Below are 17574 nucleotides of genomic sequence, written 5' to 3'. Positions count from 1 at the left end.
CACGTCAGACTGATGAAATTTCTTTTTCAGGACCTTTAGCTTTGATGTGACCTGCTTTTTTTTCCATCTTGACGCCCCGCCCAGCCAGTGTTTTCACCACTCTGTCGAACAACTGGCTGTCTCTCACTGTCCCCGTAAAATGCGACTAATCTGTTCATCCGCTCGCACGGCCAAAAGCTCCATGGTCTCCGCGTCCATCCAGTTTGTCATATTGTAGGTGGTTGAAAGATACCAGTGAGAGACCATGTCTATCTGTGTTAATATCCCTTTCGGCCGGCACTCGGTGCGCAGTATACGTCACTTACGTGACCACCCTCTGTCGCGGGAGAGCCTCCCACAGTCGCTCCAAAGGCGGGGCTGACACGCGTTTAGCCGTCAGAGGCGAGGGGCTCAAGCTTGGTTTATGCTTGACGCGTCCGCGAGGTTCGCACGGCTCCACGCTGCAAAATTGCGTCATTTTAACAGCCACGCCCCTCCACCGCGCCCCCGTATGACCCAAACTTTCCGCACCGCGCACCTAGGAAATTTTCTAACCACGCGGACGGTCGGACACGGAAAAACATGGCGGACTGGCAAGAACTAGTATGGCAGAGGTTCGTAAATACAGACATTTGTATGATTCAGCTCTCAAAGATCATCGTGATCAACATGTTGTTAATAATTATTGGAGAGAAATAGCTCGCACTGTCGGAAAAGACGAGGACGCTGTTAAAAGGCTAAGCGCATCAGAATCGAGTTTTATCACCTTTCCCCTTTGCTCCTTGCCGCATTTACGAGACCCACAAATTTGGATTTATCACTCTGTAATGATGCAATGGTCTGTCTTAAAGAGGCTATAGTGTCATGTCCCTCCACTGAATTTATGCTTCAGGCCTATTCTTTGTACACTGTAGTGTAGAGCGCTTTGGAGTCCTCTGATTCTGAAAGGCACTGAACAAGTGTGGGTCACTTATCATTTATTTATCATTTCATTTACATGCTACGGTTCCAGAATGTGTCAAGCTCAGCAGTTCAGATCAGGCCAGGCAGAAATTCAAACACGGGAGCAGAATAAAGACACCTGAGGAAAACATATCTTTTATGTGGATGTGTGGGTACTGCAGTCCATTTTTCTAAACAAAAAGTCACTTTTTCACTCTTGTTCTGTGAGTTTCACGGCTGCTGCTTGCTTGGTGCAGCAACTGATTGGCTTAGATTGAGCCATGTGACCAGTGACGTCAAAGACGTACCGGCCAATTTATTGCCACTCATGAACTTATAACAGATAATATAATTATTTACAACTTTTACACTGAAACACACTCCAATCCTTTTTATGAGTAAGCAGCAGCCACACGCAAGTTTGTAAATTAACATGTTCTAGCTTGCCCAGCTGAGTTTCTAGTAACTTTTAGAATGACTAAATGCAACAAATACATCTGAGTGGAAATGAAGGATGAAGAAAAGTAACTGCAGAAAATTAGAAACATAAAAAGAGGGTTTTTGTGAAGAAAACAAAATAGGCGGATTTTCAAGTTAAAACAGGAGAGAAAAGGTGGAAAGGAGGAGTGAAGAGAGGAGGCTGCTGGTAGGTCCAGACCATAGAAGGAGGTGGGCTCTGGAGAGGTGGCTGATGCAGACGGCCTCCACAGGCAATGAGGACTCTTTGTCAGGAGCAGGAAATGAGGTCTCTGTTGTGATTAAAAGGAAGGTTACTATGGCAATGCAGAGTGCCGTGTGCACAGAGAATATTTAGGGAGCGGAGGGGGCTGAGTGAGTGTTGAATTTCAAAGAAAGCAGCCTCCTCCATCTCATCTCCCACCACTACCACCCAGCTGCGTTGCCACCACAGCACGCCCTTTTCTATCTGATAATCTGTTTCTCATATAGCCACACACTTAAGTGCATGGTTGTCTGGAGCAAATCCAGTCATTGGCTGATCCGACTCAAAGCAGTTTTGCTTCCTGAAAATGCTTTCATAAAAACGCACCTGGGGTGGACGAAACCCTTGAAGTAAATAAAAATAACAAAACTGAAGACATTTAAAACAATGACCCAAATGTGTCAGTTTCTTATTTTCAACATTCCTGCCAAATTATTCTTTTCCTGTGTAGAGCTGTTTTAAAAAACAAGACATTAGTTTGACCTTTAAAATATAAATACAGCCAGTAACAGGCTTTGTTAATTGTTTTACTGAGCTGGCAGTATAAATATGTTTCTTAAAATAGGCGTTTCTTTCTTTTTTGTTTTTGACACAGGAAGCTGCTCTCTGCAGTGGATATGCCATCGTTGCACCATTGTGCTTCATGGAGGATGTTTGGATGAATTACATCTAAAACAGTTGTAGAACAAAATGAAGTTCTTCTGTGTTTTTTTTCTTTAGTGTCAGTGCACACTAACTGTGTTAGATTGCCTCTGTCTTTTTTGTCATGCATAAAAATGTGAAAACTGCACACAAATTGTGCAGAAACTGGAATTTGTGTTAACCATTTATGATCGTGATTAACAAGGAAAATATCTGGAAAAAACAAACAAACTTTCAGGCACGTTAGAAGACCTAAAACATATATTCATATTCATTTGATGAGTCAGTTTGAATTTAGGAAAATGCAACATTTAGTACCAGACCATTTTTTTGTGACGATCCACCGATTTAACCCCACAAACATCAACATGGACAAAAATGGAGATTTATTATTATAGATTTATTATTCAAAATTTCATCTGCTTAAATCACCCTAATGAGAACACAAGCCCCCCCCCCACCCCCCCACCCCCCCACACACACACACTCTCTTTTATAGCATTCGTTGTGAGGACTGTCATTTATTCATTCATTTTTGTGACTGTAATATGCCTGGCCCACACCATAAGCCTAACCAATGCTGATCTACTGCTAACTCTAACCTTAGCTAAAGCTTCATTCACACCATACCTCTATAACCAACTGGTAAGCTTCTAAAAAAAAGTGTGGACTGCAAAAATGACCTCACTTTGAAAAATGTCGTCACATTGTAGGGAAAATGGAGTGAAAATGGTTCTCAGTATGTAGTAAGTACAAGAACACACACACACACACACACACACACACACACACACACACACACACACACACACACACACACACACACACACACACACACACACACACACACACACACACACACACACACACACACACAGGATTTATGATACACAAAGTGAATTTTCAAAACGCTCATCAGACATTTTTGTTTAACCGTATTGAGCAAAAAATTTAAGGCATTATTTTCGGGATCACACAAGAAAACTAAGTTTAGATGAAAAAAGAAAGAAAACAATCTTTTATAAAGTGCCTCCCTAGATAAAAATTGCAAGGCTCTTCACACAAACAAACAAAAAAAAAACAATTCAAGTGTAAAAAAGATTTAAAAAAATGAATAAAAATATGTTAAAAATGAGAAGAAAAAATGGGATTAAAAATAATAGTGTAAGGTAGAGAGAAAATGAACAGGAAAGAGGGAAATCAGTGGATGGAGAAATGTGGAATAAGTAGAAAGAGCAGAACAAGGAGGAACTGATGATGAAGATCATGCTAAAGCCAGCTAGAAACAGGTGAGTTTTCTGCTGCTTTTTAAAGGAGACCACCGAGTCCACTGATCTCAGGCTCAGGGGGAGAGTCCCAGAGTCTGGGGCCACAGCAGCAAATGATCTGTCACCAGGCTAAAGACCGAAGGTCTACGACTTTCTGCAGTCAGTGTCTGATTATCTCATACCTTCACACAGCTTACTGTTAAAGCATAGCAGCAAAACAACACTTGTGAAGCGCTGCCAGCTTGGAAAGACTTTACTTGGACCAGAATGAGTGAAAGCCAGATGGTAAGGCACACATCAAAGGGACAGCTGGCTGCCAGAGTCTTTAAAGCAACAAACATCATTAGTTCCAACTAAACAAACCATAAGAATACAAAACACAGCAGGCCAAAGTTTAAGATCAAAGGTGATTTACACACGATAGAACGAAGGTTTACATGTTTACATTTGCAAGCGGTGGCTGTAAAGTTGGTTACAGGACTGATGGTGGCTTTGTTACAGCAGCAAACACGGTTCTGAGAAATCACACTTTCATCCTCCAGGGGGTGCTGTTTATCACAGGGCTGCTGATTGAGCTTTGAGCTTTCTGTAACTCCCTGTGCCAAGAACCTGGAAAACATATACAGGAAATCAGTGGAAGAAGATGAGTGTGCACACCACAGCAAATTATTTCAAGGTCAAATCTGGAGCTTAACTGGACTGACCCCCTTCATTATTGTTCTGCGAAGCTCCTCCTGTGAAAAGGGACGTTCTTCCTCATCGGTGAGAGAAAACTTATCTGGGTGACTGATGACAAATACAAAACAAGTTTATCAACTCGGCGGGATTCGTTTGACATGCGCAGATTTAAAAATTCTACCTTTTGAGGTTGGGTTGGATGGTGAGATTCTGCTGAAAGAGTTCTGGGGTTTGACCCAAAAGGAATTTGGCCAAATCTGCAGGACTCTGGTCCTTTTCCTGATCCTAGACATATAAAAACATTTTATTATAGAAAAGATGAAAATTTAACATGAAGAGTCTAGCCAGTGCTTACTTTAGATTTGAGGAAAGTGTGAACAGTGAGGAGCTCATTGGTCTTTTGCTCTACAAGACCCAGGTAGAACATTACGTTGTTCTCCGTGATCCCCACAGAAGAGCCTAGCTTATCCTCGATCACTGAGCGGTCACATTCCATTTTAGACAAAAGGCTGTTCACTCCTGTGAGATAGGAAGACAATAGAAATAGTATTAGTATGTTTTCTTGTCTATACATTAAATAAATCAGCTGTATGTTGACAGTTTCTCTACTTTTTAATAATTTGTGTCTAAAAATCAAAGGATTTGGCTTTCTTTTGGGTGCAATCTGAAAGGACTTTATTGAACCCTTGAACAGTAGATAAGAAAATTAGATCTGTAGAATAAATTATTACCAAACCTTCTTTGATCTCATCCAGGATTCTGCTGACGGCGTTGGCTTGGTTTTCAAGATTCTCTGCTTGAGATTCACATTCCTTTCGCTGCTCATCGATGCCTCTGAGCAAAGAGCGATGCTGCTCCTCCCTCTGTAAACTTTCGAGCTGCAACTGTTCCATTTGTTTTTGGATCTGCAGAGTTACACAAAATAATAACTAACCACAAACCCGCCGGAACGACATTTATGCAAGAAGAACCAGCAAATAGAAACTACTTACCTGACTGATTTGCTTCCTCAGTGTCTCAGCCTCGTTGTTTTGGTCGTTGACAAAGTTGAAAAGTGCAAAGTTTCTGTCCTCGGCTGTACAGGAAGACAGCAACAAGACACACGGAAGAAGAAAAAAATGTTACTGTAATGTGGTTAAACTCATGTCCTGAGACAGAACTATGTCTTCTTGATCAATGGAGACACTGTGAAGACCCGTCGGCGTCTTTTTTCAGGTGGCAGGGTTAGGGGTTATGATATGTAACTGATGGGAGAAACATCTCTGCTTATTATTATTCATGGTGTTTTGTTTACAGGTGTTGCCGTGCTGTATATCTGGAACAGGGGTGGTGACAGGAAAAATTGATCTGAAACTTAAGCTCAGTTTTTATTTCAGAAAAATGTTTCATTTGTATAAATGGAGGGGGCGGGACTTTACTGCTGCCAGCCTCTGGAGGAATGCTGGACTAACTTCTGCATCACCTTCCACATCGTAAACAGGTTGAACGATGTGTGACAGTATCGGCCGATACTGGCATTAAAGTAATATCAGAAAATTATCTGTATCAGTTTTTACTCTTTTAATAACACAACATGTACAAACCATGCACATGTTACACATCAAACTCTTCAGCTACTTCTCTCACCTAATATGTCAGCATGTGACAGACCTGAGGTCTAGTTTTTGAGATACCTGTGTTTGTTTGGCCAACTTGGCCCAACTTAAGAAGTAGTTGTTGAACAGGTAATGTTTAAAGATGTGGAACACTGAAAAGCATTTTTAAATGATTGTTTCTGATTATAATCAGTGACTGAGTTTTTCATGCAGGCTGAACATAAACAGTCTCCTACATCTATCTACTGCATTAGCTTCTCATAGAAAGCTAATGCTAGGATTTGAAAAGCCTGACAGATACGTCAAACTATCACTTAACGTTCATGGACTCACACGTCTTGACTTGTGACGGGGGAGGCTGTTGTTGGTTTAGGAATCAGCAAAGACTGACTCGACTAGCAGAAGCTAACCGTTAGCATTAGCAACTCCACAACACAGCAGAATTCCTCCAGGTTTTTGACGCATCTGGACAAACCCCCCACCGAGTACGACTTACAAGGCATTCATCCAACTACCACACCATTAAAGGTCAAGGATTCACGATGTGAGATTTGTGATGTTAGTTACCTAAAATATTTTAGTTTTTCTGTTTCTCGAGGAGGAACCCTGTATAGATTATCAGAAATTAGGAATTTGATCATATCAGTATATCATATACAGTGGTGTGAAAAACTATTTACCCCTTCCTGATTTCTTATTCTTTTGCATGTTTGTCACACAAAATGTTTCTGATCATCAAACACATTTAACCATTAGTCAAAGATAACACAAGTAAACACAAAATGCAGTTCAGAAAGCGTTCAGAAGAGATACCCTGGATGAACCTGTTGACCAGAAGGTCCAGGTTGTCATCTCCCATCACAGTCTGGATCTTCTCTAACGCTTCCTCCAGAGCTACCAGCGACTCCTCCCCTGAATCCACCTTCTGTTCCTTCAGAGCAGAAACTGCAGAACATCCAACACTTGGCAGAATTAGACTACTTGTAACATTATCCCGTACTGCTTCAGCCTATTAAATCACGTATTCTCACATTTTCCCTCAAAAGTCTGATTTTCCACTAAATTTGAACGAACAAATCCATCCCAACCTCCAACAGCTCTGTTGTTTAAACTCAAGTCCATAATAAAAGGATCATTACTTCCAATAAACAGTTGATAAATGATCAATGATGAATGACTCGCACTTGTATAGCATCTTTCTGGGTCTGAGGACAAAACAGGAAGTTTCTTACGTTGTCTGGGTGTTGCTCCATGGTCGTCATCTTTCTCAGCTATCTTCCTGCTTTTGATGCTCATAAAATCTTTCGTGCTGAACTCATGAGAGAAAATTCTCTCGAGTTCTTTCATCTCTGCATTATAATGGGCGCGGTCCTTCTCTGCTTTCGCCTTCATGGTGTTCATCTTGGCCTGGGCCTCCACCCTTTTTAACGTAAAGCTTTGAATGTGAGCGTCTCTTTGACCTGATCTGTTCCACCCTGTGATCTAAAATCTCACCTCCCGTCATAAGCAGCAGTAGAGCGGTTGATGATTTGCCCAATGCTCTTACGGACATCCTGCAGCTCCTACAGCAAAATAATTATTTAGGAATACTACAATTAATGACAAATAGGTGAGTAAATCCTTTCTGTGTTTTAATGAAACAGGTAAAGTGTTAAACCTTGTTCAGCCTGTTGCGCAGATGTTGAAAACGAGCTCGCTCAATGTGAAGAGTCTGCAACTCCTCCTTGAGACGGTTGTTTTTAGCCATTTGCTCATTGAAGCGGGTGGACGCCTAAACGTATGACACATGAAGATTTTTAAAACAGAAAAAATAAAATAAAAAGACAGATTTCAGGTGGTTTTCTAATTATTTCTCATTGAATTTCTTTACTCACTCTGTCCAGTTTGTATTCCAAAGTACGAATGGCCTTCAGCGTCCTCCCAGCCTCTGACCTCTGTGTGTCACTGCTGCTGACTGCTCCTTTTCTCACTTCTGCCAGCTTCACCTGTACACTCAAGATCTGCCCACATTACAGACAAACGACAAAACCTGTGGTTCTTGCCTCTAAACGTCTCTCTAAAATGAAATCAAACAAGACATAAACCTCTTTCTGCAGCTGTTTTTGAGTATGCCTCTCCCTCTCCAGCTCTTCCTCTATCATGTCTCTCTGCTCAAGAAGAACTTGGAGACCTTGACTGTCCTTGTCGTCCCGCTGTTGGCGAGACAGATTCTTGCAGGCACCGAGGTTTCGATGCAGCTCCTCTTGCTCCTTCATCAGCTTCTCTATTTCCTGTCTTTAAACACATAACTAAATTGTCAGCCGTTTACACTAAACACACTCGTTAGAGAAACACATTTCAGGGTAGATCTTAGTTACTGCTGCTTGCGAATCTGCTCGCGGGCCTGGAAGTTGTAGGTTTGTCGATCTCTTTCCATTATCCTGAGCTGTCTCTGGAGTTTAGTTATTTCTGATTCTGCTCGACAAAATTTAAAGTGCATATGACAGCTATTTTTAAAACCATGCAAATGGAAAATAATGCTGAAAAAAACAACAACATGGAAATACTTAAACATGGCAACATTAAAGACCTGTACCTTCCATCTCGCTGATCTCTGAGCGAGCGCTTATCGGAGATCTTCCCTGGATCATGATTAGGATGATCTATATCAAAACAACGTTTTTTTAAAAAAAGAAGGAAATCATGCCGTTTACACAGAGTTTATTAAATGTGTATTAAATTAATTATTATGGTTAATAGTGTTAGCTTTTACACTAGTTGTTATAGCCAACAGAAGCTACAGGTCATCAGAGGTTTAACATAGTGTTTTGTTTTTAAAGATGAATAAGAGTTTTTCTCACCAGTGGAGCTTTTAAAGGACAAACTCAGCAGCGACCAGCTCAGCAGAAGCCCAAGTTGTTAGCAACTGTTGCTAAGTTCTCCAGGACAAACAATCCCTGGGTTCAGGCTGTCAGGCACATTAAGCTGCCTGTGACCTCCAGGAAATTTTTGGGAGGGGCAGATGGGCCCTGGGAAATTTTGGGGTGGCACACCCCATTAGTGCCTGTGGTAACGCTGTGAGTTTAGCGTAGCTGTGCATCCTTCATTCCTTATATGCATCCCACACTTTTACCTCAAATTTGATAACCCCAAACATCTCAGACAAAAGACAATCTCACACAGTTATTTCAGTTTTTATTTTTAAAACACAGAAACGGTTTTGATAAACGGAGAAGGAAGGGACGCGCCACCATCAGCATCAGCCTGAAGAAGCCGGCAGCCGTCGGCGAAACGTAGCGTCAACAGGTAACAAAACAGTTTCTGTGTTTTAAAAAAAAGAACGACTATATGGACTTAGAACGACACAGCAAGAACACACCTAAGATATTTCAGTTTTTGTTTCAAATTGTATGCTTCAGTTATTTTTTAACTAAACATTTAAATTACCTGTTGCTGTTTCAGCCAAAAATGTCCACAAAAGCTGTTGGGATTTGTCTTTCTTTTGTTTGTGAAGATGGTGAGCCTCATATATTGTGATTTATATTATTTATTAAAATTGTATTATTAAAACATTGTCTTATTGGCTTTGACGTTTATGTCTTGATTAAAAAGATTAATGATTGGTTTGTGTGAACAGGACTGGATTTATTAAGAAGGTGGTCTCCCCCCGGAGGGTGTGGTGGTTGTTGGCAGTTTGCCCAACCAGTTTCCACGTGTTTAGTGGACGTGGAGAAGGCGTTGGCCCATGCCCTTCAAGGACTCCTCTAGGGGGTATTCTGGGAGTATGTTGCACCAGGTTGTCATGGTCTGAGGTGAGTGGTTCATTCATGACCTCTGGGTGCTTAATTGCAGGTGAGTGGCACTGAGGAGCGGGCAGCTGCAGCCAATCTGTCTTCAACCAGTTGGTGTATAAAAGGAGCAGGGAGACGACATCACCTCGCCGGATGATTGCTCACTTTGGTACACTCCAACATGAGATCACAGGCCGACTCTCGAGCTTTAGAAATCTTGCACTTGTCTTGAGCTTTAGCATACTTGTAATTCCTGTTCCCTGTCTTCAGGTATCCTCACCATCACCACCTCGTCAGCTATAACCACGGATCATCTCACCAGACCACGTCTCCCTGCTCAACCTGACCGACCCGCTCTCAGCTATTCACCCCGCACTCACCTTCACTCATCTGGATTCCCCCTGTCAAGCTCGACCCTCACCTCAGGCCTGACCACCCTCCTCGTCTTCCATTCCCTAACCAACCTCCACACTTCAACCTCACTCGGACCCTCGCCTCACGTTGATGGCGCTCAAATATTGTTTACCCCTTTCATCCAGTCTCCGTGTATGATTCTGAATGTCCTGGGTCAGGAACCTAAACCAGAACATGACGCTGGTGTTTCGACGTGGGCTGTTAGGTCCCTGAGTTTGGGCCACATTGCTGACAGTAAGTCGGGCTTGTTTCTGGTGAGGTTGCCCTTTGTCACCAATTCTGTTTATAACCTTCATGGAGAGGATTTCTAGGTGAAGCCAAGGTGTTGAGAGGATTAGGGTTGGTGGCATAAGGATCAGGACTCTGCTTTTTGCAGATGATGTGGTCCTATTGGCTTCATCAGAAGGTGACCTCCAACTTGATTAGTTCACAGCTGAGTGTGAAGCATTGTTGCAATATTTTCTACAAAAACAGCATCCTGATGCATTCAAAGAAAGAATAAATTTAAACATGTAATGAAAACAGCACCTTAAATTAGGGAATGTTTAATTGCACCAGGATCAATATTCATTTACTGTATTTGTTAACAATTCTATCAGTAAAGCAAACAGAAAAAAGGTCAAATGTTCTCTTATGTCATTTTGAAAATACACACAAAGCAAACTAGGTAGAGATGATATTACTGTAGGAATTGATCTAGTTTAACTCCATCTGTGGTTGTGGATCCTCCTGTGATGCTGTTGGCGGGACGCCATCCAAGAAAGTACAGAACAGTTCTGGTTTGTTTAAGTCAGCTCTCCTCAGCAGCAAGAAGCATTTTGGGAAGTAATATGCAACCACCAATCCGAAGTTAGCCGCAAAGGTGAAAAAAACATGAACCATGGATAAATCCTTAGACCCAGTGGTGCTGGAGGTTTTCAGGCCTGTGTAGACCGGAATAAAGACCACCCAAATCACACAGTAGATCAGGGTGGAAAAGGTTATATCCCTGGCAAGGTTGTACTGGTGAAGAGGCTTCACCGCCATGAATGAGGACATAAACGACACGAGGGCCATTGCACCATTAAAGCCCTGCATGACAGCAAGTTTATCCGAAGCCGCTGGACATGACAGAAAGGAATTCACGAAGTTGATTTCCATATTTGCTAAAAGTTCAGACAGAGAGTCTTCTTCTAGAACAAACCAGCCACAGAGGCCCGCCTGCACACTGCAGCAGATCAGGATGAACAGCCAGCTTCCAGGACCCCTCAGAGCCTGCAGGTGAGGGGCGACCTTCTTTGGGAACTCTGTCACAACGAATATCTGTTTAAATAGATGAAGTGGAAGCATGATTACCATGTGAAACATTTTTGTTTTTTCTTTTGAATGTTAATTGTTGTGTCAGTATCCCCAAATGGAATAAATTACAATCTGATGTTGTTTAAATTTTAGTCTAATTAGGTATCAATTAGTTTTAAACATGGTACAGGGTTTGTTTTTATTTTTGTGTTCTGGCTCAGCTTGCTAGCATTTCAAGTTTCTGTAGTTTTTCAGTACTTGCATGCCAAAATAATCAAATGAGAAGCCAGTTTAAAAGAAAAGAAAAATAAGATGAAAGTGTATTTTTACTTATAGCATCGTTAACTTTCTGTCTCATAAGTGCTCTCGGCTTTTAATCTGAATTGCTTGCAAGTGTAATTTTAACATTCAGCCACTAGAGGGGAGTGTTTCAATTACCTGAAGTGATATGGATAGGGTAATGGAGACAGCAACAGTTTGGAAAATGGTAATGAGGGGCAGTTGAAGATGGCAAAGCATGTCCCCAGGCTGTCCCAGGAAAAGCATCAGACTTAAACTGCCTCCCATCAGGCTGAGCAAAGACACAAAAGTCAGGACGCCCCCCGCTGCCTTTACCAGAGGAGTCCCGCGATGTTTCAGGAATAAGGCAAAGATAGAAACCTCACACATCAGCAGCAAAATCAACATTAGCAAGATTTCCAGGGCTTCCACTGAGTTCCAAGCCAAAAAGGCAAAGCTGGGGGGAGTGCAGGTGGTGCTGCGTGGAATGGACCACTGTCTATCAGGACACGGGGTGCATAGGATGTCATCTGTTAGGCAGGAAGCAAGACAGAAGTTAATCCAACAGGTATCAGAAATCGGCCTATGACTGTGAAGATGTTGACTTTATCAAAGAAAATATCTTCTAATTTTGTCTCCAAAACATTTCTGTGTAAACTATCTTACCAGCTGAAGAATGCTTAAGCCGCCTATGTTTGAATAAACAGTACTTCGGTAAAGGGCTGATGAGCTAACGGCTAGTCTCAAGACTACTGTGTGTTGCTGCTGTCTTTGTAGGAACATGTGAATTTTAAAATTATAATAGTCTTATTCCAAAACACCCCCAATCGAGGGGAGCCAGTTGAGGTGGCTTGGGTATCTGGTTAGGATGCCTCCTGGAGGCCTCCCTGGTGACGTTTTCCATGAGGAGACATAAAGGAAGACCCAGGACACGCTGGAGGGACTATGTCTCTCAACTGGCCAGGGAACGCCTTGGAGTTAATCTGGAATAGCTAGCCCAAGTGGCTGGGTAGAGGAAAATCTGGGCCTCCCTGTTTAGGCTTCTGCATTTTCAGTACCTTCCAGAAAAATCGTTTCAGGGCTCTGGCACATTAAGAAAACAAGCTGGAGCTGGCCATGCCCACCCACCCCTCGATCAGACTGCTACTAACTGAGAGGCTTGAATATCCAGGAGGGGCTCGGAGTGGAGCTGCTGCTCCTACAGCATCGACAAGTGGGGGCTGCTGATTTTCCTTAATGGGATGTCACAATAAGAGATGGTTAAAATGACTCGTTTTAGGCATATAATTCCTGGAACCAAACACTGACAGAAAATGGGTGGAACGTTTTATCCCATTTGTGGTGTTTACAGAGGGGTAGAGAGGGGGTAGAGACCCACATGGCAGCACAAAATGAGGCAAAAAACAAGTTTTACATAATATGTCCCCTTTTAAACTGTCCGATCTCCCAAACACCACAGAGCTATATTTGAACACTAATTACCTTCTAAATGTTGCAGTTATTAATAAAAAAACATGTAAAACTGAAGCTTTTTTAAGGTGACAACAATAAACTTGGCTTTCAGATGAGCTCAGACTAGCCGTTAGCTCATCAGTCCTGAAGGATATAAACTCCATTTCTCCAAACAGAGGCTGTTTAGGAAGCTAAAAAAGGAATCATTTATGTTTTACATAGAAACAAGTTTCAAATGGCCAAAATAGAGCATTAGTTTAATGCTACTGAAAGGATTATTCAAGTGAAACTTGTTGGTTATATTTATTACAAAACATCTTTCAGCAATAAGGCAACAAGCATGCTGTGTTTTCGTAATGTGTCGCTGTTCCTTTAAAAGACAGACGCATTGTTACCCTCATTTTTCTGGAAAGTGCCAGCCACGCAGTCGATGCAGTCGTAACAACAGGACTGAAAGCCTTTGACTCTGCGAACTTGTCCACTCTGACAGTTTGCTGAGCAGGTTGAATTAGGAGCCTGCAAAAGTTGTAAAAAACAAAGAAATAAAAGTGGAGAAACAAATAGAAATATTGCTTTAAGCTTTAATCAGAGACCTTTGGAGAGAAGTGCTTGGTAAGTTACCTCTGAGTTTTGAGTGTGCCATTGGATATTGGACTTGTTGAGGGAAAGCTCATTTTTACAATAACTTCCAACATTTTTAAAATTCACAACTGACGATTCCCATATCCACTGTATCAGGCTGTAACCAACATTTGGATTTCCATTCGCATCAAACTCTAATTTTGTGCCATTTATGTCAGTTGAAGTGTTCCTTAAAACCTCCAACAGCTACAAACATGGATATAATTTAAAAGTAAATTGAAATTCTTATAAAAGAATGAATTAGTTCTAAATTCTCCACCGACTCTACCTTCCAGGGGTAGATTTTCGTGTTAGAATCCCATTTGCACAATGTTGAATTGCACTCGAGCATGTTGTGCAGAGCCTTTGCTGCACTGTAGACGGCAGCATACACAGCAAAGGCCAACCTCTGCACCAGGGTGTTAGTCACCAGGCTGATGTTAGCCGGGGACAAGTCCCAACACTGTGGGCAGGGGTCATCAGGATTACCAGTACTTAGGTTTGGAGAAGAAGCCTTTAGACTCAGTTTTGCCAACAGCTCTTGCATGTAAGGAACTAACAACTCCAGTGTCTCCAATTTTTCAATGAATCCGATGACCGTACCGATTTTATGGATGTTTGGTACGGACATCACTCGATTGTGGATGACCCAGCTGGAGCTGGCAATCCACACACCTGTTAGATTGTTGTTGATAACCTGGAAGAGAGTGAATGGGAAGACTGTTCGCAGTAAGGCATCGACATGTGAAGAGTTTTGAAAATGTCTTTCACTGACCTCTTCAAAAAATGACACAGCCGGATCTGCGAGGGAAAACAACAGGACGACTTTGACCTCTGTTGCTATGATATTGTCGATGATGGTTTTGACAGCTGGTTTGGAATCAGTGTAGACTGGAATGAGGCTCTGATAGGCCACGCAGATGGACATGTTTTCTGCTGATTTAGAGAACTGCTGCACACCTTGTTGTCCATATGCCTCGTCACTGCCTATCACCGCCACCCAGTTCCATCCAAACTCCTTCATCAGACGAGCCATGGCGTCCACTTGCCATTTATCGCTGGGCACCGTACGAAAGAACGATGGGTAGAGCAGACTGTCACTGAATGTATCGCTGGTGGCTCCATAGCTAATCTGAAGAAGGAAGGATCATGGCATCTTCAGAACAGGTGAAAAGGGTCGGCACACATAAAACTGCAATCTGACTGGAGAGCCAAATAAAAAAAAAATCATGTTGATTAAAACATTTTTGCACCATTTTTTATTTTTATAATAATTTATCACTGTATTTTTCTACACTTTTGCCCCCTGAATGATGAAACTCGGTTATTTAATGGTACCATTTAATAGACTTATTTGTAATACGAGTTGAACATCCACAAACCCTGAAGAAAAGTTTTGTAAATGACCAATACTTTATAATTATTAAACATTAGTGTTCAGGTTATTGGTACCCAGATAAATACAGTTATTAAATCATATTTTTTTTCTCCAGCTGCACCGTTTGATGCACCTTAGACGCTTGGAGTCAGCAATACATGCATTTGTTACCTCCGGTTTGGATTATGCAAACTCACTGTACATTGGCGCTCGTGTTTCAGCCTTAATCGGCTGCAGATTGTGCAGAATGCGGCTGTGAGGTTTCTGACAACAACAAGCAGACGTAGTCCCATTGCACCGGTACTGGCTGCCTGTGACCTTCAGGGTCTGTTTTAAAATCTCTTTGCCTATAAAGCATTGAACAGCCTGACACCCTCTTAAATTACAGCGTGCTCTCTGAGGTCAGCCGGCCGCTTGCTGCTGTGCACCCCCAAAATGAAATATAAAGCAAGGGGGCAGCGGGCCTTTGTGAATGCACCTGTCCTTTAGATTGCCCTCCCTATCTTCATACGGCAGTCTGCATCAGTCTCTGTCTTCAAGTCAAGACTGAACCCATTCCTATGACCTGGTTTTTGGCTTACCACTACCTTTTATGCTTGTTTTTACTGTTTTAGATACATTTTAAGGCTCATTTTTACCATTTATTGTGTGTTTTGATTGCTGTTATTATCTGCTTTTACTGACTGCTTTATTTGTATTTTTTTTTAATTCTCTGTCCTATGTAGGGAGGCACTTTGCTCAGCTCCCATGTTGTTTATAAATGCGGCATATAAATAAACTGGTATGGAATGATAACTACCAAAGATTTTAAACCAAGAAAACACATTTTAGTTGTAAATTATAAAATACTGCTTGTTTTTATCATTTTGCAACCAAGCTTTGTCCTCTGGTATAATCTGAAAAACTTATTTGGAATTTAATATAATTATACACACATATATATATATATATATATATATATATATATATATATATATATATATATATATATATATATATATATATATAGTATTCTTAATACTTGTTTTGTTATCTCAAATAGCATTTTGTTTGGAAAATAAAATATTTTGTTGAAAATGTGTCAAAAATTGAAAAAAGCATACTCATTCCTTCATTCGTTTAAAAAGCACCATGCTATAGTGTTGTACTAAAAAAGCAAAGAGTGCTTAAAAAAATTAAAGTAGAATTAAACAAGTAAATAAAACAAATAAAATCTAAATTACATGTCTACCACATTAAAATACCAAATTGCATACTTGTGCTTCATTCCATGGTTTTATTTCAAAGAAGGATTTTTGTGCTTATTTCAGTTGTAATATTTTTGAGATCAAGACAGTGAAAAATTAATTAGCTGTGTTAGAAAATAATTTTAGGTGCTAATTGCTCAGTTAGGTTATGGATTTCCTAAAAAAGAGTTATTTTTTTGTATTCAGACTCTTTGTGGATTTGTGAAATTACTGACTTTTAAATTTCTTTATTTACTGCATAAATCTTCTGAAATTATTATAATATGATGATACACATTCACATTGACTCCATTTGGACATGTTTAGGTTTAACTCACTAAGAATCATGATCAGCACTGACTGGAAGATATATTTGTCTTCAAACCTGTGGCATTAGAAAGAATCCCAGCAGTTTTCCAATGACTGAAACCATCTCTGAGGTGTATGGACCGATGACCGCTGACATGCTGGTCTCATAATCAGTGTAATTGCATTCCACAGAGAGAGCGTGGCTGGTTTTTGCTGTGAGGAAGGATAGAGTAGGCTTCACAATGATAGATGACTGGCTGCATGTGTCGTAGATTTTATAACCTAACTTGATGCCAGGCAGCAGACTCTGGTTCCCGTTGATCTCATCCACTGCAAATTTCATTACTAAAGCCAGGCCCAGTCCAAGTTCATTTAAACTGTTTCAATGAGAGAAAAACATTCCAGAAGCCATGTTAGTCAGGTCAAACACACACAACGTAAATGGAAAAAGCTTGTTTACCTTTCACACTTGATGCTGTTAGGGGCTATAATGCGACTTATATTCTTAGCTTGCTGGATAGGAAAGAGCCCGCCGAGGTTTATGTCACCAGGATAGCTGAACAGGTCAGTAGAAATGTTCTGAAACCATTCAGGTGAGCGCATGCTGCAGCACGACCTGAACACCAGGCTCACGACACACAGGAGAAAAAAGCATGAAGCCATTGTGCAAAAAACTGCAGCTAGAGTGCTGGTATATAACTGCTGATATGTAACAACCTATTACAACATTTGACTATGCAAAACCCACCTGTGAGCATGACAGCCTCTCTATGGAGTGATAACAGTGCCAAAATGAAGTCAAATAAATATCTGCAAGAATAAACAAACAAACAAATAAATAAACAAATAAATAAATAAAGAGGAAAATGTCTGTAGAAGAGTACAAGTTTGACAAATGAATAAAATAAAATTTAAATGTAGATTTTTTAAAATAGACAATATGAAGAGATAAGTTGCACTATTTTGTTTATTATTTTTCTAATCACTTTAACTTTTCTTTTTTGTTTCTCTTTACATTTTGT

General features: G+C 40.9%; 2 protein-coding genes across 3 annotated transcripts; both read right to left on the bottom strand.

The window, feature by feature from the left end:
• Nucleotides 1-2766: 2766 nt before the first annotated feature.
• odad1 (outer dynein arm docking complex subunit 1) lies at nucleotides 2767-8779 on the bottom strand. Of its 2 annotated transcripts, XM_015959044.3 has the most exons (15): nucleotides 8666-8779; nucleotides 8401-8467; nucleotides 8183-8279; nucleotides 7910-8099; nucleotides 7700-7825; nucleotides 7483-7596; nucleotides 7320-7387; nucleotides 7058-7245; nucleotides 6639-6770; nucleotides 5223-5305; nucleotides 4967-5135; nucleotides 4586-4749; nucleotides 4412-4515; nucleotides 4257-4338; nucleotides 2767-4161 (listed from the first exon to the last, which is right to left on the bottom strand). In XM_015959044.3, exons 2-15 carry the CDS (start codon nucleotides 8453-8455, stop codon nucleotides 4108-4110), a joined length of 1626 nt encoding a protein of 541 aa, XP_015814530.3. In that variant the 5' UTR covers nucleotides 8456-8467; nucleotides 8666-8779; the 3' UTR covers nucleotides 2767-4107. The 2 variants fall into 2 exon arrangements, with proteins under 2 accessions (XP_015814530.3, XP_054585962.2); XM_054729987.2 differs by having other exon boundaries at nucleotides 8183-8467; nucleotides 8666-8706.
• A 1926-nt stretch (nucleotides 8780-10705) lies between these two features.
• On the bottom strand, nucleotides 10706-17215 carry tas1r3 (taste receptor, type 1, member 3). Its single transcript, XM_054729992.2, has 7 exons — nucleotides 17013-17215; nucleotides 16629-16929; nucleotides 13929-14771; nucleotides 13640-13846; nucleotides 13414-13534; nucleotides 11726-12096; nucleotides 10706-11311 (listed from the first exon to the last, which is right to left on the bottom strand). The coding sequence occupies exons 1-7, from the start codon at nucleotides 17213-17215 to the stop codon at nucleotides 10706-10708; spliced, it is 2652 nt and encodes an 883-aa protein (XP_054585967.2).
• Nucleotides 17216-17574: the final 359 nt, after the last annotated feature.

This window comes from Nothobranchius furzeri, chromosome 3 (genome assembly GCF_043380555.1).
Source record: "Nothobranchius furzeri strain GRZ-AD chromosome 3, NfurGRZ-RIMD1, whole genome shotgun sequence".
In the NCBI taxonomy this organism is placed as follows: domain Eukaryota; kingdom Metazoa; phylum Chordata; class Actinopteri; order Cyprinodontiformes; family Nothobranchiidae; genus Nothobranchius; species Nothobranchius furzeri.
Note: the sequence above shows the minus strand (reverse complement) of the source record. Positions and strands in the feature narration are given on the sequence as shown.

Bases quoted from the DNA above. Each gene is read 5' to 3' on its own strand.
- odad1 (XM_054729987.2), bottom strand. From the start codon at position 8,379: ATGTTTAAGTATTTCCATGTTGTTGTTTTTTTCAGCATTATTTTCCAT. The intron at 8,100-8,182 runs GTAACTAAGATC...ATGTGTTTAAAG, and splicing joins GAGCAGATTCGCAAGCAGCA to ACAGGAAATAGAGAAGCTGA. The intron at 7,597-7,699 runs GTGAGTAAAGAA...TCATACGTTTAG, and splicing joins TGGAATACAAACTGGACAGA to GCGTCCACCCGCTTCAATGA.
- tas1r3 (XM_054729992.2), bottom strand. From the start codon at position 17,215: ATGGCTTCATGCTTTTTTCTCCTGTGTGTCGTGAGCCTGGTGTTCAGG. The intron at 14,772-16,628 runs GTTTGAAGACAA...TTCCTTCTTCAG, and splicing joins GATTCTTTCTAATGCCACAG to ATTAGCTATGGAGCCACCAG. The intron at 12,097-13,413 runs GTAACAATGCGT...CCTGCCTAACAG, and splicing joins CACTTTCCAGAAAAATGAGG to ATGACATCCTATGCACCCCG.